This window comes from Apteryx rowi, unplaced genomic scaffold (assembly GCF_003343035.1).
Source record: "Apteryx rowi isolate R43461 unplaced genomic scaffold, aptRow1 scaffold_570, whole genome shotgun sequence".
In the NCBI taxonomy this organism is placed as follows: Eukaryota; Metazoa; Chordata; class Aves; order Apterygiformes; family Apterygidae; genus Apteryx; species Apteryx rowi.
In genome coordinates this window covers 145,991-167,501 of record NW_020450839.1, presented here as the reverse complement: position 1 = coordinate 167,501, position 21,511 = coordinate 145,991, and the positions used below count along the sequence as shown (strand labels likewise).

The 21,511-nt window shown below is 55.2% G+C and overlaps 1 protein-coding gene across 1 annotated transcript in view; it reads right to left on the bottom strand.

The window, feature by feature from the left end:
- Positions 1–1,648: 1,648 nt before the first annotated feature.
- POLRMT (RNA polymerase mitochondrial) overlaps positions 1,649–21,511 on the bottom strand; it is a 20,432-nt gene continuing 569 nt past the window's right edge. Inside the window, exons 2-21 of the mRNA XM_026082295.1 lie at positions 20,381–20,521; positions 19,016–19,674; positions 18,390–18,520; positions 15,205–15,391; positions 14,559–14,708; positions 14,215–14,382; positions 13,708–13,878; positions 12,690–12,929; positions 11,764–12,543; positions 11,080–11,202; positions 8,895–9,017; positions 7,744–7,923; positions 6,802–6,888; positions 6,372–6,485; positions 5,576–5,625; positions 5,171–5,269; positions 4,754–4,826; positions 4,149–4,231; positions 3,475–3,545; positions 1,649–2,593 (exon numbers count right to left, since the gene is read on the bottom strand). Coding sequence (XP_025938080.1) covers positions 2,544–2,593; positions 3,475–3,545; positions 4,149–4,231; positions 4,754–4,826; positions 5,171–5,269; positions 5,576–5,625; positions 6,372–6,485; positions 6,802–6,888; positions 7,744–7,923; positions 8,895–9,017; positions 11,080–11,202; positions 11,764–12,543; positions 12,690–12,929; positions 13,708–13,878; positions 14,215–14,382; positions 14,559–14,708; positions 15,205–15,391; positions 18,390–18,520; positions 19,016–19,674; positions 20,381–20,521 — 3,680 coding nt within the window. The 3' untranslated portion in view covers positions 1,649–2,543. The remainder of the gene's footprint in view (positions 2,594–3,474; positions 3,546–4,148; positions 4,232–4,753; positions 4,827–5,170; positions 5,270–5,575; positions 5,626–6,371; positions 6,486–6,801; positions 6,889–7,743; positions 7,924–8,894; positions 9,018–11,079; positions 11,203–11,763; positions 12,544–12,689; positions 12,930–13,707; positions 13,879–14,214; positions 14,383–14,558; positions 14,709–15,204; positions 15,392–18,389; positions 18,521–19,015; positions 19,675–20,380; positions 20,522–21,511) is intronic.

Here is a 21,511-nt window from a genome sequence, read left to right as displayed (position 1 = left end):
GTCATACATAGTATTTTGCATTTCAGGATGCATTCAACCCAGATGATCAAAGACAGCATTCACCTTTAAAAACAAAAGCCTCCCCCCCCCCCCCCCCCCCCAAAAAAAAAAGAAACAACAAACCTTGGGTTTTTAGGCATATGCAGGTGCTACAGCCCTGCAGCCAGCTGGCAGCCCTTGGTGCGTGTCCCTGCCTCCTCCTCACAGCATCATGGCGAAGGGTGATGGGCGAGGACCTGGAGGTAAGTTGTGGGGGCTGAGGGGATGGTGCCTTGGGAAGGTTAGTGAGGGCCCTGTTCTGTGTGTGTACATACGCACACACGCTCTCCCCCAGCCTCCTGTCGCAGCCAGCCCCACAGGGGCCAGGGGTTGAGTTCAACAAGACTTCCCCATAGGATTACTTTTAATCTGGGTTCAGCAGTCCCTGTAAGTGACTGCATTAGGGGAGATGACAGATGAAACACAATTATTTAGAAATGTCAGCATTAAGACAAAAACTCAGACACTGGAGCTGGGGAGGGGACCCCAGCACCAGGGACTGGCCCAGGAGCAGTCACCATGGATCGGGGTGCTGGGCTGTCCTGGCTTTAAGGCTTGGGGAAGGCATGAACTGTGTGCAAGTGTGTCTGCGTGCGTGTGTGTGTGTGTGTGCGCGCGCGTGCGCCTCAATGCCTAGCACTCTCGAGCCTTCAGTGTTGAATGTATGCAGTGAGCCACGAATGCGGGGCCACCTGCCAGCCCAACTCACTGTAGCTGTGGAGCCAGCGGGACAGGGCCCTGCTCCAAGAATCCACCTTTCCATCCAGCCCATCCTGTGCAATAAACGTCAGCGACTGACAGTGCTACGCACGACTCTGTCTCTGCTTCTCCTTTGCCATGGTTCCTCCCTGCTGGGGCTCCGGCTGCTCCCAGTCCCCTGCCCAGCCCAGCTCAGCTGCTGGCCCCTCAGCCAGCCCTGTCTCCACACTGCCATTGGGCACTGCCCCAGGCTTTATCCTTAAATGGGCTGCTTTCCAGCCAGAAAAATTACAAGGCAAAATGCCTCCTCCAAGGAACCTTTCCTGCTTGCTGGCAGCACTGTGCCTCCCCCTCCCTCCAACCCAACCTGCCTGAGACAGAGCCTGGCTGGACACCGCACGGCTGCAGCTGGGAGCAGGTTGGGAACTGGAGCCGGTGAGTCCTCCGAGCTTCAATTGCCCCAGCAGGAGCAGTGTCACAAACAGCTCAGCCCAGTGGAAAAGCAGGGGGCCGGAAGGCCACAGTCTTGGTGAGACCAGAGGCTCCTAACCAAAAACGCAAGGGCCAGGCAGCCACAGCCCACCACCATGAGCCCCCTGCACTCACTGCAGCTACATCTCAGCCAGTCTGCACTGACAGCAAACACTGCAGGAAAGTTTTGTCTCAGTTTCTGTTACAGAACACTTCAAGATGTGATGTACCCCCATGAATAGCTGAAGCCCCAACCACCCAGCAAAGCTGCGGCAGCCTTGCACAACACCAGCTTCACACCGGCTTTTTGCACCCTGCTTGTCTGGGTGCAGGGAGCAGCAGCCCTACCTCCCCCCGTGCCCAGGTAACATCAGCAGAGAGCCTAGGCGCCTCTCTGACTTCTGGCAAAGATGCTGAGAGGGATGTGATTCTCCAGTCGTATTTCCAAAAAAACCCATTTTATTTACAGTATCGTACACTTCTGCCCCAGTGTTAATGGTTTTCCCTGGCTGAGACCCAGCCAGCAGAATTTAAACAGATCCCTGGAAATGAGAAAGCTAAGCAACAGCCAGGAGCAGCAGAGGCTACTGAGAAGTGTGCTAGTGCCCAACAGCCCAACCGTGGCACATGAGGAACAACACCCACCTGTCCCGGCAGGCCTCAGCGACAGGCAGGACTGGGCTAAAGGAGAGAGAGCTCCAGCCCCAGCTAAGAGGAGCACTAGGAAAAGCCAGGAGGCTCCTGCTCCAGCCAGCTTCAGCCCCCTCCACTCAGCAGGGCAGCGAAGTGGCCTAACGTTCTGGGTGGTTCGAGCCCCAGTGGTGAAGAGGAGAGGGGATGGAAAGGACCCAGGACTGGGGCTCGCCCGGCCCGCTCTGGAGGTCGCAGCAGTGGCAGGGACATTGCTTGTGAAGTCTGGCAGTGCTGGGGCGAGGATGGAGGAAAGCCAGCACCGGTCTATCCATCACCCCTTTGACTCCGCACCAGGGAGGTGCAGCCCTCCCCAGGGCGGGCTGGCAGCACCGGTCCCCAGCCGGCAGCAGGACATCGCGTCCTCTCCCCTCGCCAGGGAAGCAGGCAATAATGACAGATGCAACAGCACAGACCCCTGTCCCCACTGGCCCCTCGTGGCTGCTCCTGTACTCCTCTAGGAGTCCCAGTTTGCCCCAGCTTTTGAGCTGGATGGATGTCTCTTGCTGGCCTGGCTGCTGCACCCCTTTTCCCGCAGGAGATGCAGGATAGAGGAGCCCTGTGGGCCAGAGGACAGTTCCTACCACAGCCTCAGAGGCAGCCAACAGTCCACAGCTAGTCCAGGGCTGCTGGTCGCTGTGGTCTCAGCTGAAGAAATAAGTGGATTCCATCACCTTCTTCAGGTTGAACTCACCTAGGGGAAGCGAGGGAGAAGAGAGCTTGGGGGAAAGCAGGGTTGAAGATGGGGGAAACAGGGACAGACTCTCCCCCAAGCCCTGCTGTAGCTGCCTACAGAAAACTGTACTTCAGCTCAACCCCTGCTGTGGGGTGAATCCAGACAGCAAGGGAGCACAGAGCTCTTCCAGGGACTGATGTCCCTCCAAATTTACTCCAGGACAGTGGGAGGAAGAACAGAACAGCATATCAGCAGCAAGGAGGGGAAGGAAGAGGGAAGTTCACAGCCTCACTGTAAGAAGCTACACTGCAGCCGGATCACAGGTGCCTCGGGCAGACCACAGCAGCTATTTAACAGCATGGGCCAGTGCACTTGCCTGTTTTGGTTTGCAAAGACAGAACAAAGTTTAGCCAGATGGTCTGGCTGAGGCATGGCTTAGGGATTAGGAGGAGTTAAACTAATTGCCTTAATCCGATTGCATGTACAACATCCAGATCCTGGCAATTACCATGCTCTGCGCCTCGCTCCCATCTCCAGGCAAATGCCTTGCTGTCGGGAACAGATGGGAGAAGAGCAACAAGACAGGGGACAGCACCAGCAGGATCAGCTTACAGGGAGAATCCAGGGGCTAAACTCCAGGGAAAGGCAGGCACAGTTGCCAGGGAGGCTGCAGGAGAACGTCTTCAGGCCCTGCCTCCAGGCTGTGCAGCCCAGGGCAGGCAGGAAGATCTGATCTTAGGGGACCCCTTTAGCATGGCTGACTGGAGCTCAATACGTCCAGCTTTGGAGACCCTATTAGCTCAGGGGTTTTGAGGGCCATTCCCCAACTCATCCCCCATCTCATCCCCCTCATTTCCAAACTGCTCCTGAGCTTTACAGTTCCTGTCCTGTACTCCTACCTGTCTTAGGGACATTTGACAGCTGCTCCATCAGTTTCTTCTGCCAAAGGGCTTTAGTCTCTCTTCCCGGGCTGGATGAACGGAAGGGAAAGTGAGTCAGCATGGGAGCCCTGGGAGCAGGCGCACCCTCCTCTGTTCCCCCCCACAGGACCCCGATGACAGGCTGCGGCTCTTCCAAAACATGCTACGCACCCTGCAGCGGCAGGAGCCCAGCCCCTGCCACAGCAGCCCTAAGTGGGTGCTGATGCACCTACAGGCCCTTTGCAGGATTCAGGCCACTTTGGGTCTGTCTGTGCTACCCGTCTGGCTCTGCTGTGGTAACCAAGGGCCTCCGACCCAGTGTGCGTCTTCATCGCCCCTTCCTGCCTCGTTCACAATGGGGAAATCAAGGCACAGGAATCATGGCCCACCCCAAGCCCACAAAGGGATTCAAGCACTGAGTCCTACTTCAGTTCTGCAGCAAAGGGATTGAGATACCTTGCTTTCACGCTGAGGTCTAACACGATTTGGGCATCAGTCAAGAAGGAAGCAGAACTTCCCTCAAGGGCAATCTCCAGGCAGATGACCCAACCCATGAGCAGCTGGACTCCAGCACAGCAACTCCCAGGAGGGGAAATCAGTGTGGATAGGAAGGAGAAGTGGGGTGAGGGGATCAGCAAACAGGCAAGGAATACCTGCAGTACTTCTTCAGCATGAACTCAGACAGATCCTGCAGGATCTTCTCGCTGTGCAGAGCCACAAATTGCTGCCGACAGATCTGATCCAGGGAGCAACGGTGAGTCGCAGTTTAACAGGCGTTTGCCCTCCTTCCCCTCAATGCTGTTCTCAGCCAAGACAGGTCAGATGCGAGGGGCAGGGAAAGCAGCGGGCAAAAATGGGAAGGGGGGGCTGCCAGACAAGGGTGAAGGGAATCAGCCTGGGGAGATGGGAAGCAGAGGCCGACCCCCTTTATCAATCTATTGTACAACAGGCCCTTGCAGCACTCCAGAGGAAAGAGCCCAGGGCAGGATAGAGGCACTGACTCTGCTCTGTGTCAGAGAATTTAGCACTGATTTACACACACAGATTCTCCCTCACCTCTCCCTTGAAGGATGGCAGGAGATGAGGCTGTGGCACCAGGAAATCAGCTGCAACTGCCAACAAGCAACCCACATTCACCTCGCTTGGGTGAATAAGCCAGGAAATGGAGCAAAGCCCGGGGGAAGCAAGGGCTGGCAAGCGTCCAGAGGACAGAGCAGCAAGATCTCTGCTCACAAGGGGCTCAAGAGGACACTTTTACCTGGTTCATGACATCCACAGTGAGCGCGTGAGTCCAGTAGCAATCGTGGACCGAGACAAAGGTCAGACCCTGCCTGGGAGGCAGCAGAAGGTGCCATGAAGCAGTGCTGAAAGCCCCATCTCTCTCTGATGTCCCTTACCCCATGTAGACCCTCTTGCTGGCATATTAGTGGGGGCTACCCAAGGTGAGGACTCCCTGCACAGGGGCTGAGGATCTTCCAAGAGAGACAGCTAACCCTCAAGGGCTTCCTGTCCCTGACCTGCTACCTCCCCTCAACACTTCTCTGCCAGAAACCCCAACCACCCACCTGCCAGGGAAATCTCTCCCATGTCGTAGGCATGATCCTGGTGACGCTCTCCCAGTGGAGACCCGAGTCTCTGAGGCCAAGGAAGAGCCCAGGCTGCCCCTGCTTCCTACCTGAGGCAGTGGAGAGCCGTGAGCATCATGTGGGTGGAGTCCAGGGAGTGGATGAAGTTGGGTGGAAAGGCGTTTTTCTGCTTCACTGTATCAGGCTTCCTGCAGCACAGAGGATACAGGAGGAGCTGGGGCCCTTCTCAGGCCAAAGACAAGGGGGCCGGGACAAGAGCGGTGCCATGCATAAAGGCAGTGCCGACCAAGATCTGAGGTTCATGGAGGCAGCTCTGAAGGGCCCGAAGGCCTTGCTGAAGAAGCACAGGGCTCCTCTCCTACAGCCGGCTTTCCACAGATCAGTGGGATGCCAGGAGTTTCACCACACATCAGCAGGACATTTGGAGACGTTCATCTCCAAAGAACAGAGTGGGGACAGAAGGGGCTCAGTGAAGACCATGAGATAATACTTACTGGTTGCTGTTGGAGCTTTTCACACTCAAGTTCTGCATATTGCAATTCAGCTACAGGGAGAGAGAAAGTGGATCAACTGTTACGCAGCACTGCCCAGACAGCGTAAGACGCTCAACATTGCCACCGACTTGGAGGCGATTACACCAATGCACTACTCTGCTCTTGCAGGAGAAGTCCCCCGGCTGCAATGCAGGGTTTGGAAGGGGACCTGTCCAGGGCATCCTGGTTCCCATGACAGCTGTCACCCCCCGCTGGCATCTCGCCTGCCTCCCCTCCTGAGGATGCTGGCACATCCTTCACCCCTTCACAGTGACATGCTGATTCATGCCTTGTTCCCTGTGAAGACTAAGAAAAGGGCTCCTGCAGGTGAAAGGCACCTGCCCGCTCCACCCCTACACAGCAGACACGAGGCCACTGGAGAGCAGCTGGGAGGACAAGGCAGGCCAGGGAGAACTGAGTCAGTTCAGCAGCGCGTGGGATGCGAGAGCAGCAAGACTGAATCACACCAGCCCTGAGGAAGGCTTCTCGGTAAGGGGAACAGGCCTGCACCCCAGCTGAGTGAGTGGGGATGGGGAGCAGCAGAGATTCCTCACCAACCCGCCCACACGCTCCAGTCTGCAGGGAACGATGAGGCTGGAGGATATGTGACTGCATACACAAATCCTACAGGCTCTCCAGGCTCACCCGCGGGCGATACCAACCTCCTGCCCCATTAGCTTGCTGCCCCCTCTCTGCTCCCCAACACGGCCAAGGGAGGAGCAGATGGACAACTCAGTCCCGCACACCAGATACTCACCACAGTTGACCTGGCTCGGTAGTAGGGCTGCACGATGGGGAGACCCAGCGGGGTGACCCACTCCACTGTCTGTCCCGACTGGGCAATGAGCTTGGCGCTCTCTGTCAGCCAGTTCTTGGGCAGAGGGAAGGGGGGAAGTAGGGAGAGGAGAGGAAAGTGGCTGTAGTTAGCATGGGCAGCTGGGCATACCCCACTCCTTCCCAGCACAGACGAGTCTGACCTCCTGCCACAGACTGATAAGTCCTGCCCTTACACGGGAGTTTGGCCCTGCACTAGGCACAACCCCCACATCCTCTGGGGCAGGAGGAGTCTCTCTGGGCCAGGACACAGAAGAATCATCTCTCCGCATTTCGCTTCCCTGGTCTATGGAGGGGGGCCAGGGAAGCAGAAAAGGGGGAGAGGGAGAGAAAAGAGGCAGCAAGCACCTTACCTGGATATCTCGAGTTGCTGAGAACATCTCTTTGATGACGCTGAAAACCTGCTTTACGAGGTAGTGAGATGCATCCCACAAGTACTCCTGCAGAGACAAGAGGCAGAGTGAGAGCCTGGCAAAGCGGTCGCAAAAATTGCAAAGCAAAGTGATGGGAGCAGGGGTAAGCTAAGAGAGCTTCTCTCTCCGCTCCACGGGCTGCTCAAGGCGCCTCAAAGTTGCCTCCACCACAGACTGCGCTAAGATTGCAGAGGGTTGGGGGCTGTGCACTGATAGAGGAAGGCCGAGATCGGCATTTCGCATGGCTCCTTGTCCAATGGCAGGCTAATCTCTGCGTAATGTCCCTGGATGACCAGGAGGCTCTCGCTGCCTCATCTGCCCCCAGGAACACGACACACAGACAGAAACACTCCCAGCACCAGCCTGCCACAGCAAATCATCTACTTGGCAAGGACTGTTTCACGATGGGGTCACAGTACAAGAAATGCATCAAGAGGGCCAAGCTTCCAAGAGGTCTGCTAGGGACAAGTACATGCTTGACAGGGGCCACTTCCAGAGGGAACAGCACAGTCACAAACCTTGCTCTGTATTCAAAACACCATCTGAGGCTGTCATGCCTCCAGTTCGGGCACAGGAGGGATGAGGAATGGCCCTACCTGAAGAACCCCCACGTCCCTCCCCACCCACACATGCTGGCTGACAACTCTCCTTGCAGAGCCCTTCCTCCACGCTGCACAAGCCCAGCACAAGTGCAGGGGTGCTCAGTCCTTCTTATCCCTCTGCCAGCTGAGATTCGGAGGGTAAGGAGAGCGCAAGCAGGAGGGAAACCCGTAAGAAGGGCAGTCCAGGTGCCACTCCTGGCAGGGGCTGAGAGCTGTGCAAAACACTGCCAAGGGGGACCTGGTGCCTGCAGCAGAGGGGAGACCGGGGCAGGCATACTACCTCAGGGAAGTCATCGATCTCCTTGAGACGCTTCTCCATCTGCAGCCGCCCACCGTAGCGTGTGACACCGTACACCACAGTCATCACTGTCTGCTTCACCACCTTGCGGCTGATGAAGCCTTGCAGCACCTGGGCAATCTTCACTCCCTGCTGGGCATCCTTTTTCCGAAACTCCTCCACCTGAGGAGGAGAGCACTCAGGAGGTCAGTCCCACCATGAGCCGGGGGAGACCACGTGAGACATCCCCCCCACAGCAGCTGCACGCTGCCTGGCCTGAACTCCCACCACAAACCCTACAGCCCGTCTTCACCAGCAATGCATAACAGAGATCCTCTGCTGTACGAACCAAGAGGTGTTTGGCTCTCACAGATAACTGCGAGCAGGGTGACCAGAGCTTTCCACTGCTGCCTCAGCAGAGCTCTGTGTCATTTGGCAGCTGGGTGATGCCAGACATTACAAGGACATGGCACTAGGACTGTGGCTCAGGAGCCAGGGTCTCCTCCTGCTTCTGCCACCCTGATCGTAACTTCGAGCAAATGCACCCTCGGTGTGTCCCCTCCTGCCCTCTGGTATGCTGCTGCCTCTATAAAACACAGTGAGATCTAAAAGTGAGAGCCAGGGGTTTAATGCCAATGGAGGGAGTCTGGTAAGTCTCAGCACACTTCCCAGCAGGCTGACGTCATACTACACATCTTGCCAAGAAAACTGCAGTCTTGGCATCAGTGCCAAGGGCTGAATCCCTCCCCGCTTCTCCCCACACAGCTCAAACGAAGAAAATCCCATAGCCTGTGGGCCAGCCAGGTGTTATCAAGAGACAAGGAACATTCTCTGCTCTCCATTTCTCTACTGTCCTTCTCCCAGATTTAATTCAGAAGAAGGGAGGGATGCAGGAATCCCTGTGGCTCATAGCCACCTCTGTCCTCAGCCAGAACAGATCTCCAGCCAGATCTCCACTGCAGCTGGGGTAGTGATTCCCACTCAGGGAGGGAGACACTCTCTCTGCCTCTAATCAGCTGAAGCCTCCCGAGCCCACTGTACACTGGGCTTATCCCGACCTTTCTCTGTGAGAACCGGAGTGGCCCTGGGCAATGCTTTGTGAAGGGGGGAGGCAGGTCCAAGAGGCCCCTTCCTGGGACCCCACTGTGCCTTACCTGCTGGGCCACCACACTGTAGACATCCTGGGGGACATTGCAGGGCATCAGATTGACAGAGACGGCACCAATAAGGTCCCGGCCAAGAGCTGCGTAGTGCTGCAGACCATTGCAAGAGCCGTCCTGCGAGTGGGGAGAGAGCGGGATGGAAAGGAGACATTAACGTATGGATGGAGCCCTGCTCATCTGCCCTCAATAACCAGCACAGAAACAACTGGGTCAGAATGGTTATTGTTATTTCCTTTCCCTTTGGACAGGTCTGTGGTTAATCTCCCAGCAGTGGCCAGGCCCACCTCAGTTTCTCTTTCCCTTCTAGCCAGTTTCCCTCTCTGGGGGTCTCATCACTAACCCACTGCTGTCTCTGAGGTTTAAAAGACAAACAAACCAACCCCTCAAATCACACTGCCTCTCCACCGCGCCATGAGTTTTCAAAGACGTTAAAGCTCCGTGGAAACGCCAAAACTAGAAAATCTGGAAAATGACAAATTTGTCTGGGATGCTAAGAGAAGCTCTGAGAGCTTGCACTCAAAATAGATCTTAGAAAACCCAGGAGGAGGATCAGAGATAAGAAGATTCAGGAACAAGCCAGAGATCATTCAGCAAACCCACAGCTGACTCCAAAGCTCTAGCTGCGCTGCTTCTGTTCCATGGCCAATGAAAACATTTTTGTAACAGAAAAGCAACCCAGCTCCTGACCCGACCTTTCCCAAAGCTGCAGTTACAGAGACACACATTGACTGATCTGTCACAGCAGCCGGCCTGACTGCCCTCCTGGGACCAAGATCAGCCTGGATGAGACAGGCAGGACCTGAGCAATGGTGTGAGAAGGTCCTGCTGCTCCCTGACTAGCACCAGCAGAAACACTTCTCACAGAAAATCTACTGCTGCCTCAGACTGTCCCCTGCTCCTCCTGTGCTTGGGCTTTACATGTTCAAAGGCAGCCTGCAGCTGCTGAAAGGATCGGTCCACCTCTCCCCTTCCCCCTCCCTTCCCACACCCTGCAGTGCAGCAAGTTGGAGAATCAAGAATTCACAGGGCTTCAGCAGCCCTGTCGCTGCAGAAGACTGCCTCTACTAACTGAGCCCTGATGACTCAGGTGGAGAGCGACTCCTGTGCCCTCCAGAGAAGGTCCTTGCTCGAATTTTATTAACTGCACCCTCTACACACCCCCAACTGCTCTCTTGATCTTTTGTTGTCATAACAATACCATCAGAGCCCTTCAGTTTAGATGGTCTCATGCATATTCCAGACCATTGCTACTGGCAGATATACCCCCACACACTTCATTAGGGCCATCTGATCTTCTAATGAGATAAATGAGCAAACCACTCTCACCAGGAAAACAATTAATCAGTGTCTCCTGTGAAGCAAGGGGATTTATCAGTGCAGATAAATGGCTGGCTGGACAGCAGCCGTACAGAGAGTGCAGATCTGTTGGGACGTGGCAAGGAGAAAGGGCTGAGATCTGGCTAACGGGAGCAGCTGACCTGCTGTCTGGACTCCGCTCTCTGGCTGGGAAGGACAGTTGCCTTTGGAGAGCTGAGAAGTATCTGAGTGAGAGCACGCCCAGCTTAGAGCATGGGCATGTCTGGGACTGACTGGGGATAGGGCACACAGTGAATAAGACCTGCGTTACCGAATGCAGGGGACACAGTTGATCTCTGTCCCCATGCCCTTCTTCACGGCCCGGATCTTCCACCCTTTGCTCTTGCAGAGCTACTCAGCTCCAGCCCTCAGAACAGGAAAGGAGCAAAGGCCTCCAAACAGCCCCCAGTAGAGCCAACTGAAGCGTGCCCCTTGCAGAGGGCAGGGTGAGCAGCCCTGAGCACTTCAGAGCAGGCAGTGCTGTTCTGTACCATGCCACATCCCATCCAGCCTGGGTCAGGCTGGCTTCCAGTCCCGGTCCTGCAGTTCAAGAAGGCAAGACCGGCATGTCCCTCACCCTGGAGCTGGCTGACAGTGGCTCTGTTCCAGTCAAACTCAAGCAAAATAGTACTTAACTGTATTGTTCTCAGACCAAGATGCCTGTAGGCTACACTGTCATTCTTAAGAAAGTCTGGCTGCATTACACAGTAAATACAGCATTTAAGACCTGAACTTGTGCACTGTCCTGAGTTTTCTGCTCTGCTCTCTCTCCTCCCCCCAGTCAGCCCACACAGGCCATTCAGATCTGTCAGGCTCCCACCTGGTGAACAGGGAAGTGCGAGACATAGGCTGCTGGATCCGGGGACCTCGAAGCCTTGGCGATTTCCATACAGCATGCCAAGGCTTGCCAGGGTTCATCCGCCTTCATCCACCACTTCCTGCCCTAGGAACAACAAAGCACACATTGGTAGGAGGAGGCAGTGCTCTTACAGCACTCCAAACCAAAAGTGGGGGGAAGTCATGCCTCTGGGCTCTAGGCAGATGCTGGGCAAAGCACTTCCTCTCACCATGCCTCAATTTCCCTAACATTTCATGGCCATATTTTCAGATAGAAATGTGTTATTTAGGAAACTCTGCAACAATTTGTTTCACTTTTTCTGCTCAAAATGCTGTCTTTCAAAATGGCTTTGTTTCAAAATTGATCTCATTTCCATTTTATTTTACTTTCTAGAAGTTACACTAAATAAAAGGAATGTTTAAGTCTCCCCTGAAATCAAAGAAGACATAAATACGTTCTTTCCTTAGAGTATTTGGAACAATTCCCATTTGGATTCAAACAAAGATCAACTTTCCCACTTTTCAGTTCAGTCACTGAAGGGGAACCCCCGCAACTTGCCTATGGCTAGCTGCAGGCTCTCTGAGCCCAATCTATTCCCCTGTGCTTTAGGGTCCCACCACATCACCCCAAGAGCAAGCACAGCCCTGCCAGCCGTTCCCCACACACCGTGAGAGGGTGGTCGGCTGAGTCCAGGATCTCCTCCATGATTTCATTGGCATATTCCAGTCGCTCCTGCAAGGCATTCTTCTTCTTCAGCCCTGTGAGGTTAATGAGGTGGATCTTCAGCCAGTCAAGGCCTTTGGGCCCTAGTGGCCTTCCCTCTGCAAAGAGCAGGATGGCCCGGGTGACATCGTTACCAAGGTGGTTGAAATAAGGTGGGCAAGGGTAAGTCCTGCCCCGGAAGTCAATGCTATGGGGGAACCAGAACACCTTGTCCCTGACGTAGTTGGCGATGGAGAGCTTATAGAGCGCATCCATGCGCAAGCTGTGCATTTCAGCTGCCTTCTTCTTGCACAGCAACAACTCATGCTTCTGAGACTTGTTCCAGGCAGAGGAATTACTGGGAGCAACAGGAGGCCTGGGGGCCTCAGAGATGGGTGGGGGGATATCCAGCTTCTCGTTGCCTTTGTCATTGAAGATGGAGATGATGATATCCAGCACTGGCTGGTTAATCTTCCAAGCACAGTTACCCAGCTGATTCAAGGCATCCAGCACGGGGTGGAGGTTCACCTGAGGACACTGTTCCAGGAGTGCCTGGTGCTGGATGGCCCCATCTACATAGCGCATCAGCTTGGTGTCATTCAGGACAAAGGCACCAAAGTGGGGGGAGGTCCAGGGTACTGGGGGGCACAGCATGGGCATGACAAAGGAGTTGAAGGTCAGCATGGTCTCGGAAGCATCTGACACTATCTGGGAGAAGATTGGGTGGGGCTTTAGCAGCCCAACCTGGTGGGGGAGAGAGTTGAGAGTCAGCAGTAGAGCAGTACTAGCTGGGGGTGGAGTTTGGAAGAGCATGCGGTTAATCAGTGATTACATAATGATCATGTTAAGTAATGACACTGTCTGCACAGAACCAGGTGCTCCTGGCTCACCTGCCAGCTGCTGCGGAAGGAGTAGACGTGGTAGAGGACAGGGATATGTTTGGACTCCAAGCGGGGATTGAGGATATTCCTGGGCACCTTGACAGCCTGCACGAGGATCTCCAGCAAGTGCATACCCAGGCGCAAGAGGAGCATGTACGGCCAGCTGCAGTCCTTAAAGTTCAGGGAAGGCCCAAAGCCTGCTTCTGCCACCAGCTTCTCCCAGTATTCCCGTGGTAAGTACTCGTTAGGCTGGGAGGTGAGAGGAGAGAAAATGGGGTCAGTCAGAGGGGGCCAGCCAGGCTGCTCCCAGGAGGTTCCCTGGATGGGATCTATGTACCTGGAACCTGGCTCTGAGAAGGCTCCTCCTGCCTCTGTGTCCCTGCAAGTTCCCCTTTGACAGGGATATTTGGGGAAGTGCTGCTTACAGTGGCTGGGGGGAGCCCAACACTGAGAAGCTGCTTCTGCTGCAGTGCCAGTTTCCTGGCCTGCAAAACCCTTCCTCCAGCCACACCTCTGCACCTTGTGCCCACACCACCCTGATCCTCTGTTCCAAACTGCAGATCTGCCTTCCCCTGCCGTGCCACACACATAGAGCTCTGCCAACGACCTGCTCATCTGACCCTCTCGCTGCCCAGATCTGTGGCCCTAGTCCCTTTCTCCTCTCCCCTCCAGCTCTGTCAAGAACCCCCCATCCTGCCCTGCAAAGCTCACCCTCCAGAACCCCCAGAGCTCTCCTACGCAGGAAGCTTGGCTCCACATGATCAACTCTGCTGGCATAACACCTTCAAGCTCAGAAATACCACTGTTATGCCAGAACTGAGCTGCCTGGCACCATGAGGCAGGGGGCCCACAGTGTGCTAGATGGGGCCTTACTGGTTCTCACAGCCTCTGCAGCAACAGGTTCCCAGAATCTAGCCCTTGTGCTTGCAAGGAGGTGGACAGGCAAACTCTGCCTAGCCCAGTCTCCCCTCTGCTGCTCCGTCTCCCACAGGCCCCGGTGTCACCCCTCTCTCCCAGGCCTACCTACCTGGCTATCCTTGGCCAGCAGGTGGATGTAGTCTTCATAGACCTCCTGGACCTTCTCTAACTGGCGGCTGCGCAGCTTCCTCTGAGTAATGTATCTGTTGTAGATTTTTGAGCCTAGTTCCTTGGCCAAGATAGCCAGGGATTCTCCTTGTGGGGAGAGGGTGTCAAGGACCTGAGAAAGGGGAAGGCAAAGAGGAACTTAAGGAGGGAGGAGCAGAAAGAGCAAAAAAGCAAAGTAGGAGTGAAAGTCCCTGTGTGGGGAGCAGAGAAAGGTGCTGATTCCCATGATGCTGAGCAGACGATGAGGAGTGAAACAAGTCCAGGACAGAGCAGAGGCTTCTCTGGCTGCCCTGCAGAGGGAGCAGACTGGGCTTGGACCCAATAACCTGGGCAAACCTCAAGGCTCATGTTTTGATTCTGCTGGTCCAAATGAGACACTGGTGCTTCATGGTACTGTTATGGTGGTTTGGGAAGCCTGTGGCTCCACGGGGGCAGGGCAGGGTCCTACCTGTAGCATGATGCCCACATACTCCTCGTCAGGCAGCAGGCACAGGTAGGGGTAGAGAATGTTGTACCCTGACATCATGTTGACCTTGGACATGCTGTGCTTCGACTTCCGTAGGGACTGGAGGACGGATTTGTGCCACTGGGAACGAAGGGTGGCCAGCAGTTTACGCTACACAGGAAATGGAAACAAAGCAGTAACGCTGTGGCAAGAGCATAGCATCAGGGATCTGCCCCCCCTCTTTAGGCCACTGACCCCTGCATATCTCCCACAGGTCCTGCCAGCACTGAAACTTGAACTGCCCTCCTTCCCTCCAGATATGCTGCCCCAGACTCCCTGAGCTTTACCGCTTTAATGGCTTGTGGGGTCAGAGGTTTGGTTGCCTCCACTGATTCGATGGTTATGGCGTTGTTCAGCTCCATCTCCAGCTGCTGCTGGAAGCGCTCCCGCAACTCTTGCGCAGAGAAATCCAGCTTGGGGTACGACGGTATCTTCTCCTGCAACAAGAGTGAGGCAATAAGAGCCAAAGGCCAGAGGAAGAGAAGACGTGCTTGTTCTCCCAGCTCCCCTGCAAGAGGCACATGCTATGAGTCCCTGCTGGGTTCTGCTGCTTTGAGCCCAGAGGTCTAAGGACTCTGGCTGGTGAGCCCCAGGGAGTCTGGGGTAGACCTCTCCAGACACTGCCTTGTTCCTCTGCCATTGTCAAGCACCCCCTCCGCTGTATGAAGTTCATCTCCAGGCCCCCCTGCCAGCCCTCAGCTCATCTGCTACTTTGTAAGGCTCTTGCTGAGGATACTTACTTGCTAGGAGACAAGGAGCTGCCCGATGGGTGACTGCACGGGCTGCTGAGCAGAGATCAGACTATAAAGATCTTCCTGTGTTACAGACCTGGGCTGGACCAGAATGCATCCTGAGGACACCTGTGAACACCATTTGCCCAGCTCCAGTACCTCCCCACTCCGCAGAGAGACATCCCTGAGCTCTGTGGCTTACTCTGGAGTAGAAGTCCCGGAGCAGAGCAGACTGGCAGGTCTCGGGGTTGGGCGGAGGGGGCAGCTGGTAGTTGGGCTGGATCATCCTGATGGCCCTCAGCACCTTTTCCTTCTCATCTTCTTCAAATAGGCACTTTTGGAAGAGGTCATCCACATGGAAGCCATCATTCTTCAGACGCTGTACACATCTGAGGAGGAGCAGATAGGATGGGACTGAATCTGTTTCACGGGGGTGGTGGGGTTGAACAGAAATCAGCACAAATGAGGCAGGGAACAAAGAGTTTTTAAGCAGAAGACTAAGCATAGAGAAGAGGAGACAGGCTGGGGATGCCCCCTTTTGAGGATCTGAGAGCCTTGATTGGATCAGGCATCTCCTTCCTCACTTTTCCCCTAAACAGTGTCAACTGGACAGACGTGAGACATGCCACACAGCTCAGAGCCACCGCACCCAGATCCCTGGCAGCCACAAAAGGAAAACCTCTCCCAAAGCAAGGCTTGGGGACTGACACCTACCAAGAACAAGCTCTGACCTCAGGAGAAGAAATCGATACACAGCTCCAGCCCTTTAATAGCAGTCAGGGGTGCTGCTAGAATCTCACTATGGCAGGTGACCCCAGCAGCTTTCCTCTGCACCACCTTCCATGCCAAGAGCAGCTGCAGGGGAATGCAGCTCTCCCGCTCAGCTGGAAAGAGTCCGACAGCCCCTGGGACCAGGATGTGCCTTATGCACCTGTCCTGGGATGCCTCTTCCCTTCCATGCACTCCTAAAGGCATGCCCCACACAGCAACTGCTGCAAGCCTTGCAGTGACTTGAGCCTGACCTAGCTGATGTGTGCTCAGCCCCAGAGAGAGGGAAAAGCACTGTAGCAATGGGCATAAACAGAAAACCAGCAGAAGGCTGAATCCTCAGTCCTCCAACAATGTGACTGTTGGACAGCCCGGCAGCAGGATGCTGTCCTGTGGGAGCACACACAGTTCTCCCTGCCTCCTGTGCATAGGGAGAGGCCGGGAGATGCTGTCTGGGTTGCAGGAGCTGCTGGGGTGGGAGCACTGCCTCCCAGAGCACAGCCAGTCCTTGGGAAAAGGTCACCCACCTCAGGTTACATCGATCGATTATCCACCCCGCCCCAGCCAGCACCTCTGCTGAGCAGGCGGCTTTCACCTTCACACTCTGCTGAGGAGGCTGAGCAAAAAGATAAAAGCTCTTTCATCCTGAAATACCCCTGCTCCCCTCGCAGCCTGAACTGGCAAAAGGGAACCTAAGGGGCTGGAGACAGCTTGGCAAAGGGGCAGAGAACTGCAGTTTGTTCATGGAGCCTGTTAGCCAGGGGCAGGGGGAGCGTGGCTCAGGCTAGCACACAGGGAAATCACAAGCAACGGTCAAGCCTGGCCACAATATTAGCTACTCCTGCTGCTGCAGGAACCGCCCAAGCACCAGGAATGATGCTCAGCAACTGCCACTAAGCTGTCTTCATGCAACTGCCAGGCTGCAGGACCCCAGCAGCCCTGATCACTGCCTGGGGACCAGAATCTCCTGCGTGCACTGAGTTCTCCCACTCCCCAACCCCACAAAGACGGGCTGGATCAGGAGAAGCTGCAGGACTGCAGCCTCCTCCCTCTGCCAAGCTGAAGTCAGGATCTCTGGGACATAGCAGAGCACAGTGATGACAAAAGCTCAGAGCCCCACCTGCCGGCTGGCCTGGCCCTATGTGGCAGGCGACCTTGGAGGAAGGAGGACAGACAGCTTCCAGTGATGGCAGTGATCCAGACCCCCAGCCCAGGTACCCATCACACTCAGAAAGCAAAACTGGCAAGGAAGAGGTCTTGGCAGCTTTGGGAAAGCATTAAAGCGCCCTTGGCCAGAACTGCAAAATGCTGTGAATCCTTTTGCTGCACTACGCCCCAGACGTGGCTGCATTCAGGACACTTGGGAGCAGGCAGGAGCTTCGGTGATGAACAGCCCTTCTGCTTCGCAGAGTCATTCTCCTCAAAAACTAACCCACACCAGCCTAGTTAAAACAAGCAAATCCCACCTTATTCCCTCAAAGTGACCCTGCAGTCTGGGAGCAGAGCTAGAAAGAGAATCCAATCTCCCATGCTCCGGTCAAAGGCTCAGGCCACGCTGCCACCGAGGGCAGACTGCCACATTCTGGCCGTCTGTGCAAACTGGGAGAGCACATTTAAGAGGAAGGGAAATGAGAGCACATATACAAACATACAATGCCAGCAAACAGAAACACTTGTGTGGTTACACACATATACACACACATCCTGGTAAGGCTTAGGGTTGACAAGTCCATGCAGGTGTGCTATAAACATCTGCTTACAGACAGTCCTACAGGTGTAGCGCTGTATTGATGCAAGACCTACACACACCCAGGCAGAAAAGTCAATGCCAGGCACTTCTAAACCAGCTCACCTGGAAGACATTCACTCAGAGGCATCTAGAAGTTGTGAGCCAGCCAAAGAACACACAAAGCCAGTAATAAATCCCTGAATCACCCAAGGGTGTTTGTGCAGCATTACCAGATTACCAGAAAGCTTTCTTGACCCCAACTTTGCCCATCCTCTACCAAGGGAGTTGGCTGTGCTACCAGACCCAGGAACTGCCCTAGCTAGATCCAGCCTGCCAGGATCTCGCAGGGTCCCTTCAGCTTCTCAGTTTGGGTCTAACATTTTTATTTTGCCCATTATGCCCCCAAAACCCTATCTGAATCTCCTGATCGCATTCCTCTAGAGAACTAGCTCCCTGCAAAAACCAGCTGTTTCTGGCTCAGCCTACCAGGAAGGGCAAATTCTGCTTGGAGGTGCTGAAAAAATGAATAGAGGAGCTATTACTACTGGGCAGTAAGGAGAGGCAAACAGGAGAGAAATGCCTAGGAGGGTGAGCACAGAACCAAGGGGTACCTGATTAGAGAGAGGCTGGTGCCAGCCCAGGGAGCTGCTCTGTGAGCTCCCAGGGGGGAGCAGATACAGCTCTCTCTGGAAGGAAGGTTACTCTCACCTCCCACATCTTGCTTCCCTGTGGGATCTGAGACGCATCCCCTAGCAGCTGGAGATGGTAGGCACAGACCACTGGGAGAGCTCTACCCACCCCTAAATCTGGCCACGAGAAGGGGGTCAGAATATCCAGATGTGCACACAGAGGAGGCACTGTGGTACCCAGGGGCAGAGGAAGTATGTTACCTTTGGACGGCTTTGGTGGAAGACTCATCACTGCCCAAGCACTCCAGCTCTGCCGCATAGGAGTCCAGGTCGGGCCTGAGGCCGACGGACTGCAGCATGGAAAACAGCTGGTTGATGCGGTGCAAACAGCCCTGAGGACGAGGAAGGAAAGAGGGTATGGAAACAGACACCAGCAGTGCTAAATCACAACTTCACGCCTCTTTTTTCCTTTTCAGATTTAAACAAATCTACCCTGATCCCATCCCCTTCCTTCCCTCAAAGTCACTTCACAGGGATCAGTGGCCTGATTCAGTGGTCTCGGATCAGCTCCATCCCTCTCAGCCTGGTATTTCTAGCTGGTGCGTTTCATCACCTAGTTTGGACAGCATCAGATGTCTAATTAAACAGCCCCAAAAAATTCACCCAGCAAGACCCACAAACCTCCCGTCAAAGGCAGATGCCATGCCCTCCTTGAGTGCAGTCGCTGAAGACAGATGTGACAAATTCAGAGACTGAACCGCAACCACTGTTTCTACAAGCTCTTCCTCCTGAGCTAGTTACACCACTTGCCCTTTGCCACCCAGAAGCCTTGGCACCACAGGACCAAGAGCAAACCAGACAAGGGCAGCAGGTCTCCAGCCCTGTACCTTTTTTGCCCAGCTACGCATCACTATGTTGTATGCAGCAACATTCAAAAGCTTTCTCTTCACAGGGGAGTTGTGATGCAAGAGAAGGAAGCTCTCAGCCTCCTCTGGCTGCTGCAAGAACTGGAAGCATTCAAGGTTAGACAGGATGGTCTGCTGAAGGATCTTGTACTGGTTGCTGTCCTTGTCCTCCAGCACCTTCCGAGGCACCTTCTGAGGTGCCTTCATTTCTGCCATCCTGGGCTTGCTGTGGGCATAGGCATGGCTGAGGCCAGCAGGGCTCTGGCTCCACGTAGGTGTCACTGTAGCCTTCAGGCTCTTCAAGTTCTTCTTGGATTTGGCTTTGGGCTTTGTCTTGACCTTCATTTTGGCCTTGGCCTGTCCGTCTAGCGCCATCCGGGAGGCAGCTATGGATAACTTCCGCTCTACCTTCAATTGCCTGACATACATCTCCTTCTTCAACTTCTCGACCCAGCTGCTGGGCCGGGCTGGGCTCTCATCTTTTTTCTTGGGAGCAGACTGCTCCTCTGCTGGGCCTGGAACCGCCACTCTCTGCAGTGGAACCTGGTACTTGTCCTTCCCCAGTGGAGCCAGCTCCACTTTGTTGACTGTCACCTCTGGGACGTTACTGGCTTGGAGCTGCTTCACCCGGGCTTTCAGCACTGCCAGGAAACACAGAGCAGGAATAGAAATCAGGAGATGCAAAGTACAACAGCAGATTTTGTCCTAGTCCAGGACCTCACCTCTGACAACAGTGCCCAGGAACATTTTTAGGAAAAGAAGGTATGAGAAAGAGGGTCCACACAAAGACTTCTTTCCTCTTTCATCAGCCCTCCTCCCAGCAGCTCTTGGCAATCAGCTGCTTTCACCATTCCCTTTCTGGACTCCATCTATACACTGTGGCCCATCCCAGTATCCAGGGCAATTGAACTATGTCACTGCAAGGAAGAAAAGTACCAGCTCGCATTCATCTAACCTGCTGTCGGGCTACTTCCTTGGGACTCTCTTCAAGGACTGCACGCCCTGAGCTCACCTGTGCACAGGGTCCAAAGACAGAGCAGGCTCAAGGTCAATCTGCCAGGCCCTTGTATCCAGAAGGGACTTTTCAGCTATCCCTTAGAACTACCCTGCACTTGTATAACAGCTCAAGGCTCCTTGTGGACAGTGTGGGCCTCCAGGTCCTTGGGACCAGACATGACCAGTATGCCAGCAAATCCATGGGAAGCTCCACACCCTTGTCCACGCTACAGGCATCTCCAATCCCAAATAGTCTCTTTATGGCTGCACAGAATGGGAAGACTCCTAGCAAGCCTCCAGGATATTGAACAAGGGGGACCACCACAGTTGCCCCAGACGTTCCCTACATACCTTCCAGCAGCTCTGTCCTCTCGCAGATGACATTCCTCCTTGCCTTCTCCTTGGCGCTGGCAGAGGAGTAGCTCCTGAGAACACTCCATGGGATCCCTGCAGTGGAAAGATGCAAAGACCGGGATGTGAGAGGAGGCAGCGCTCATTACAACACTCACTGCTCCGCAAAGCTGCCCAGGGTACCTCCACCGCTGCTTGGCCCCACCTGAACAGCAGGGAGGGCACAAAGAGGACAGAGCAAGTGGCACTTCTCAGATCCGCATGCTATGTCCCAGCAACCTCACCAGCACTGCCACAGAAGGAGGGGGGTGTCAGGGCTGTGCCAGCAAACAACAGTGACAGGGACACACCTTCACCTCTCAGCTCTAACTTCTTGGAGAGAACAGGACCCCAGGGACCCCCACAACCCCCAAATCTGTCCCCAGGGGGTGACAGTACCCCAGAAACCCCCACAGCTTGCAGACTCTACTCCCACAGTGGGGATAGGACCCCAGGGACCCCTGTAGCCCAGGCCTAATCCTACAGAATGACAGGACCCCCAAAACAGCCACAGCCCCCAGGCCTATCTCATGGCAAAAGGAAGGAGGGACAAGATCCCAGAAACCTCCACAGCTTCCAGCTCTGGCCCCTTTGGGGGGGCGGGCAGGGTCAGGACCCCAGGGACCCCCACCACCCTGAGCTCTATATTATGAAAGGAGCAGGACATGTGGAACCCCCACAGCCCCCAGCTCTGTCCCAATGAGGGGGTCAGGACCCCAGGGACTGACATAGCCCCAAGCTGTGTCCCCCTGGCAGGGGGCAGGACCTCAGAGACCCCATACCCCCCTGCTCTGTCCTCACAGGGGGAGGGTCAGGACCCCAGGGACCCCCATAGCCCCAGCTCTGTCCCCATGGGGGGTGGTCAGGACCCCAAGGACCCCCACAGCCCCAGCTCCGTCCCCATGGGGAGGGTCAGGACCCCAAGGACCCCCACAGCCCCAGTTATGTCCCCATGGGGGGGGGGGGGTCAGGACCCCAAGGACCCTCACAGCCCCAGTTCTGTCTCTCCGGGGCGAGGGCAGGACGCCGGGGCCCCCCCAGCTCTGTCCCCGCCAGGCCCCGGGGATCCCCCGGGCCCCTCATCGCCCCGCC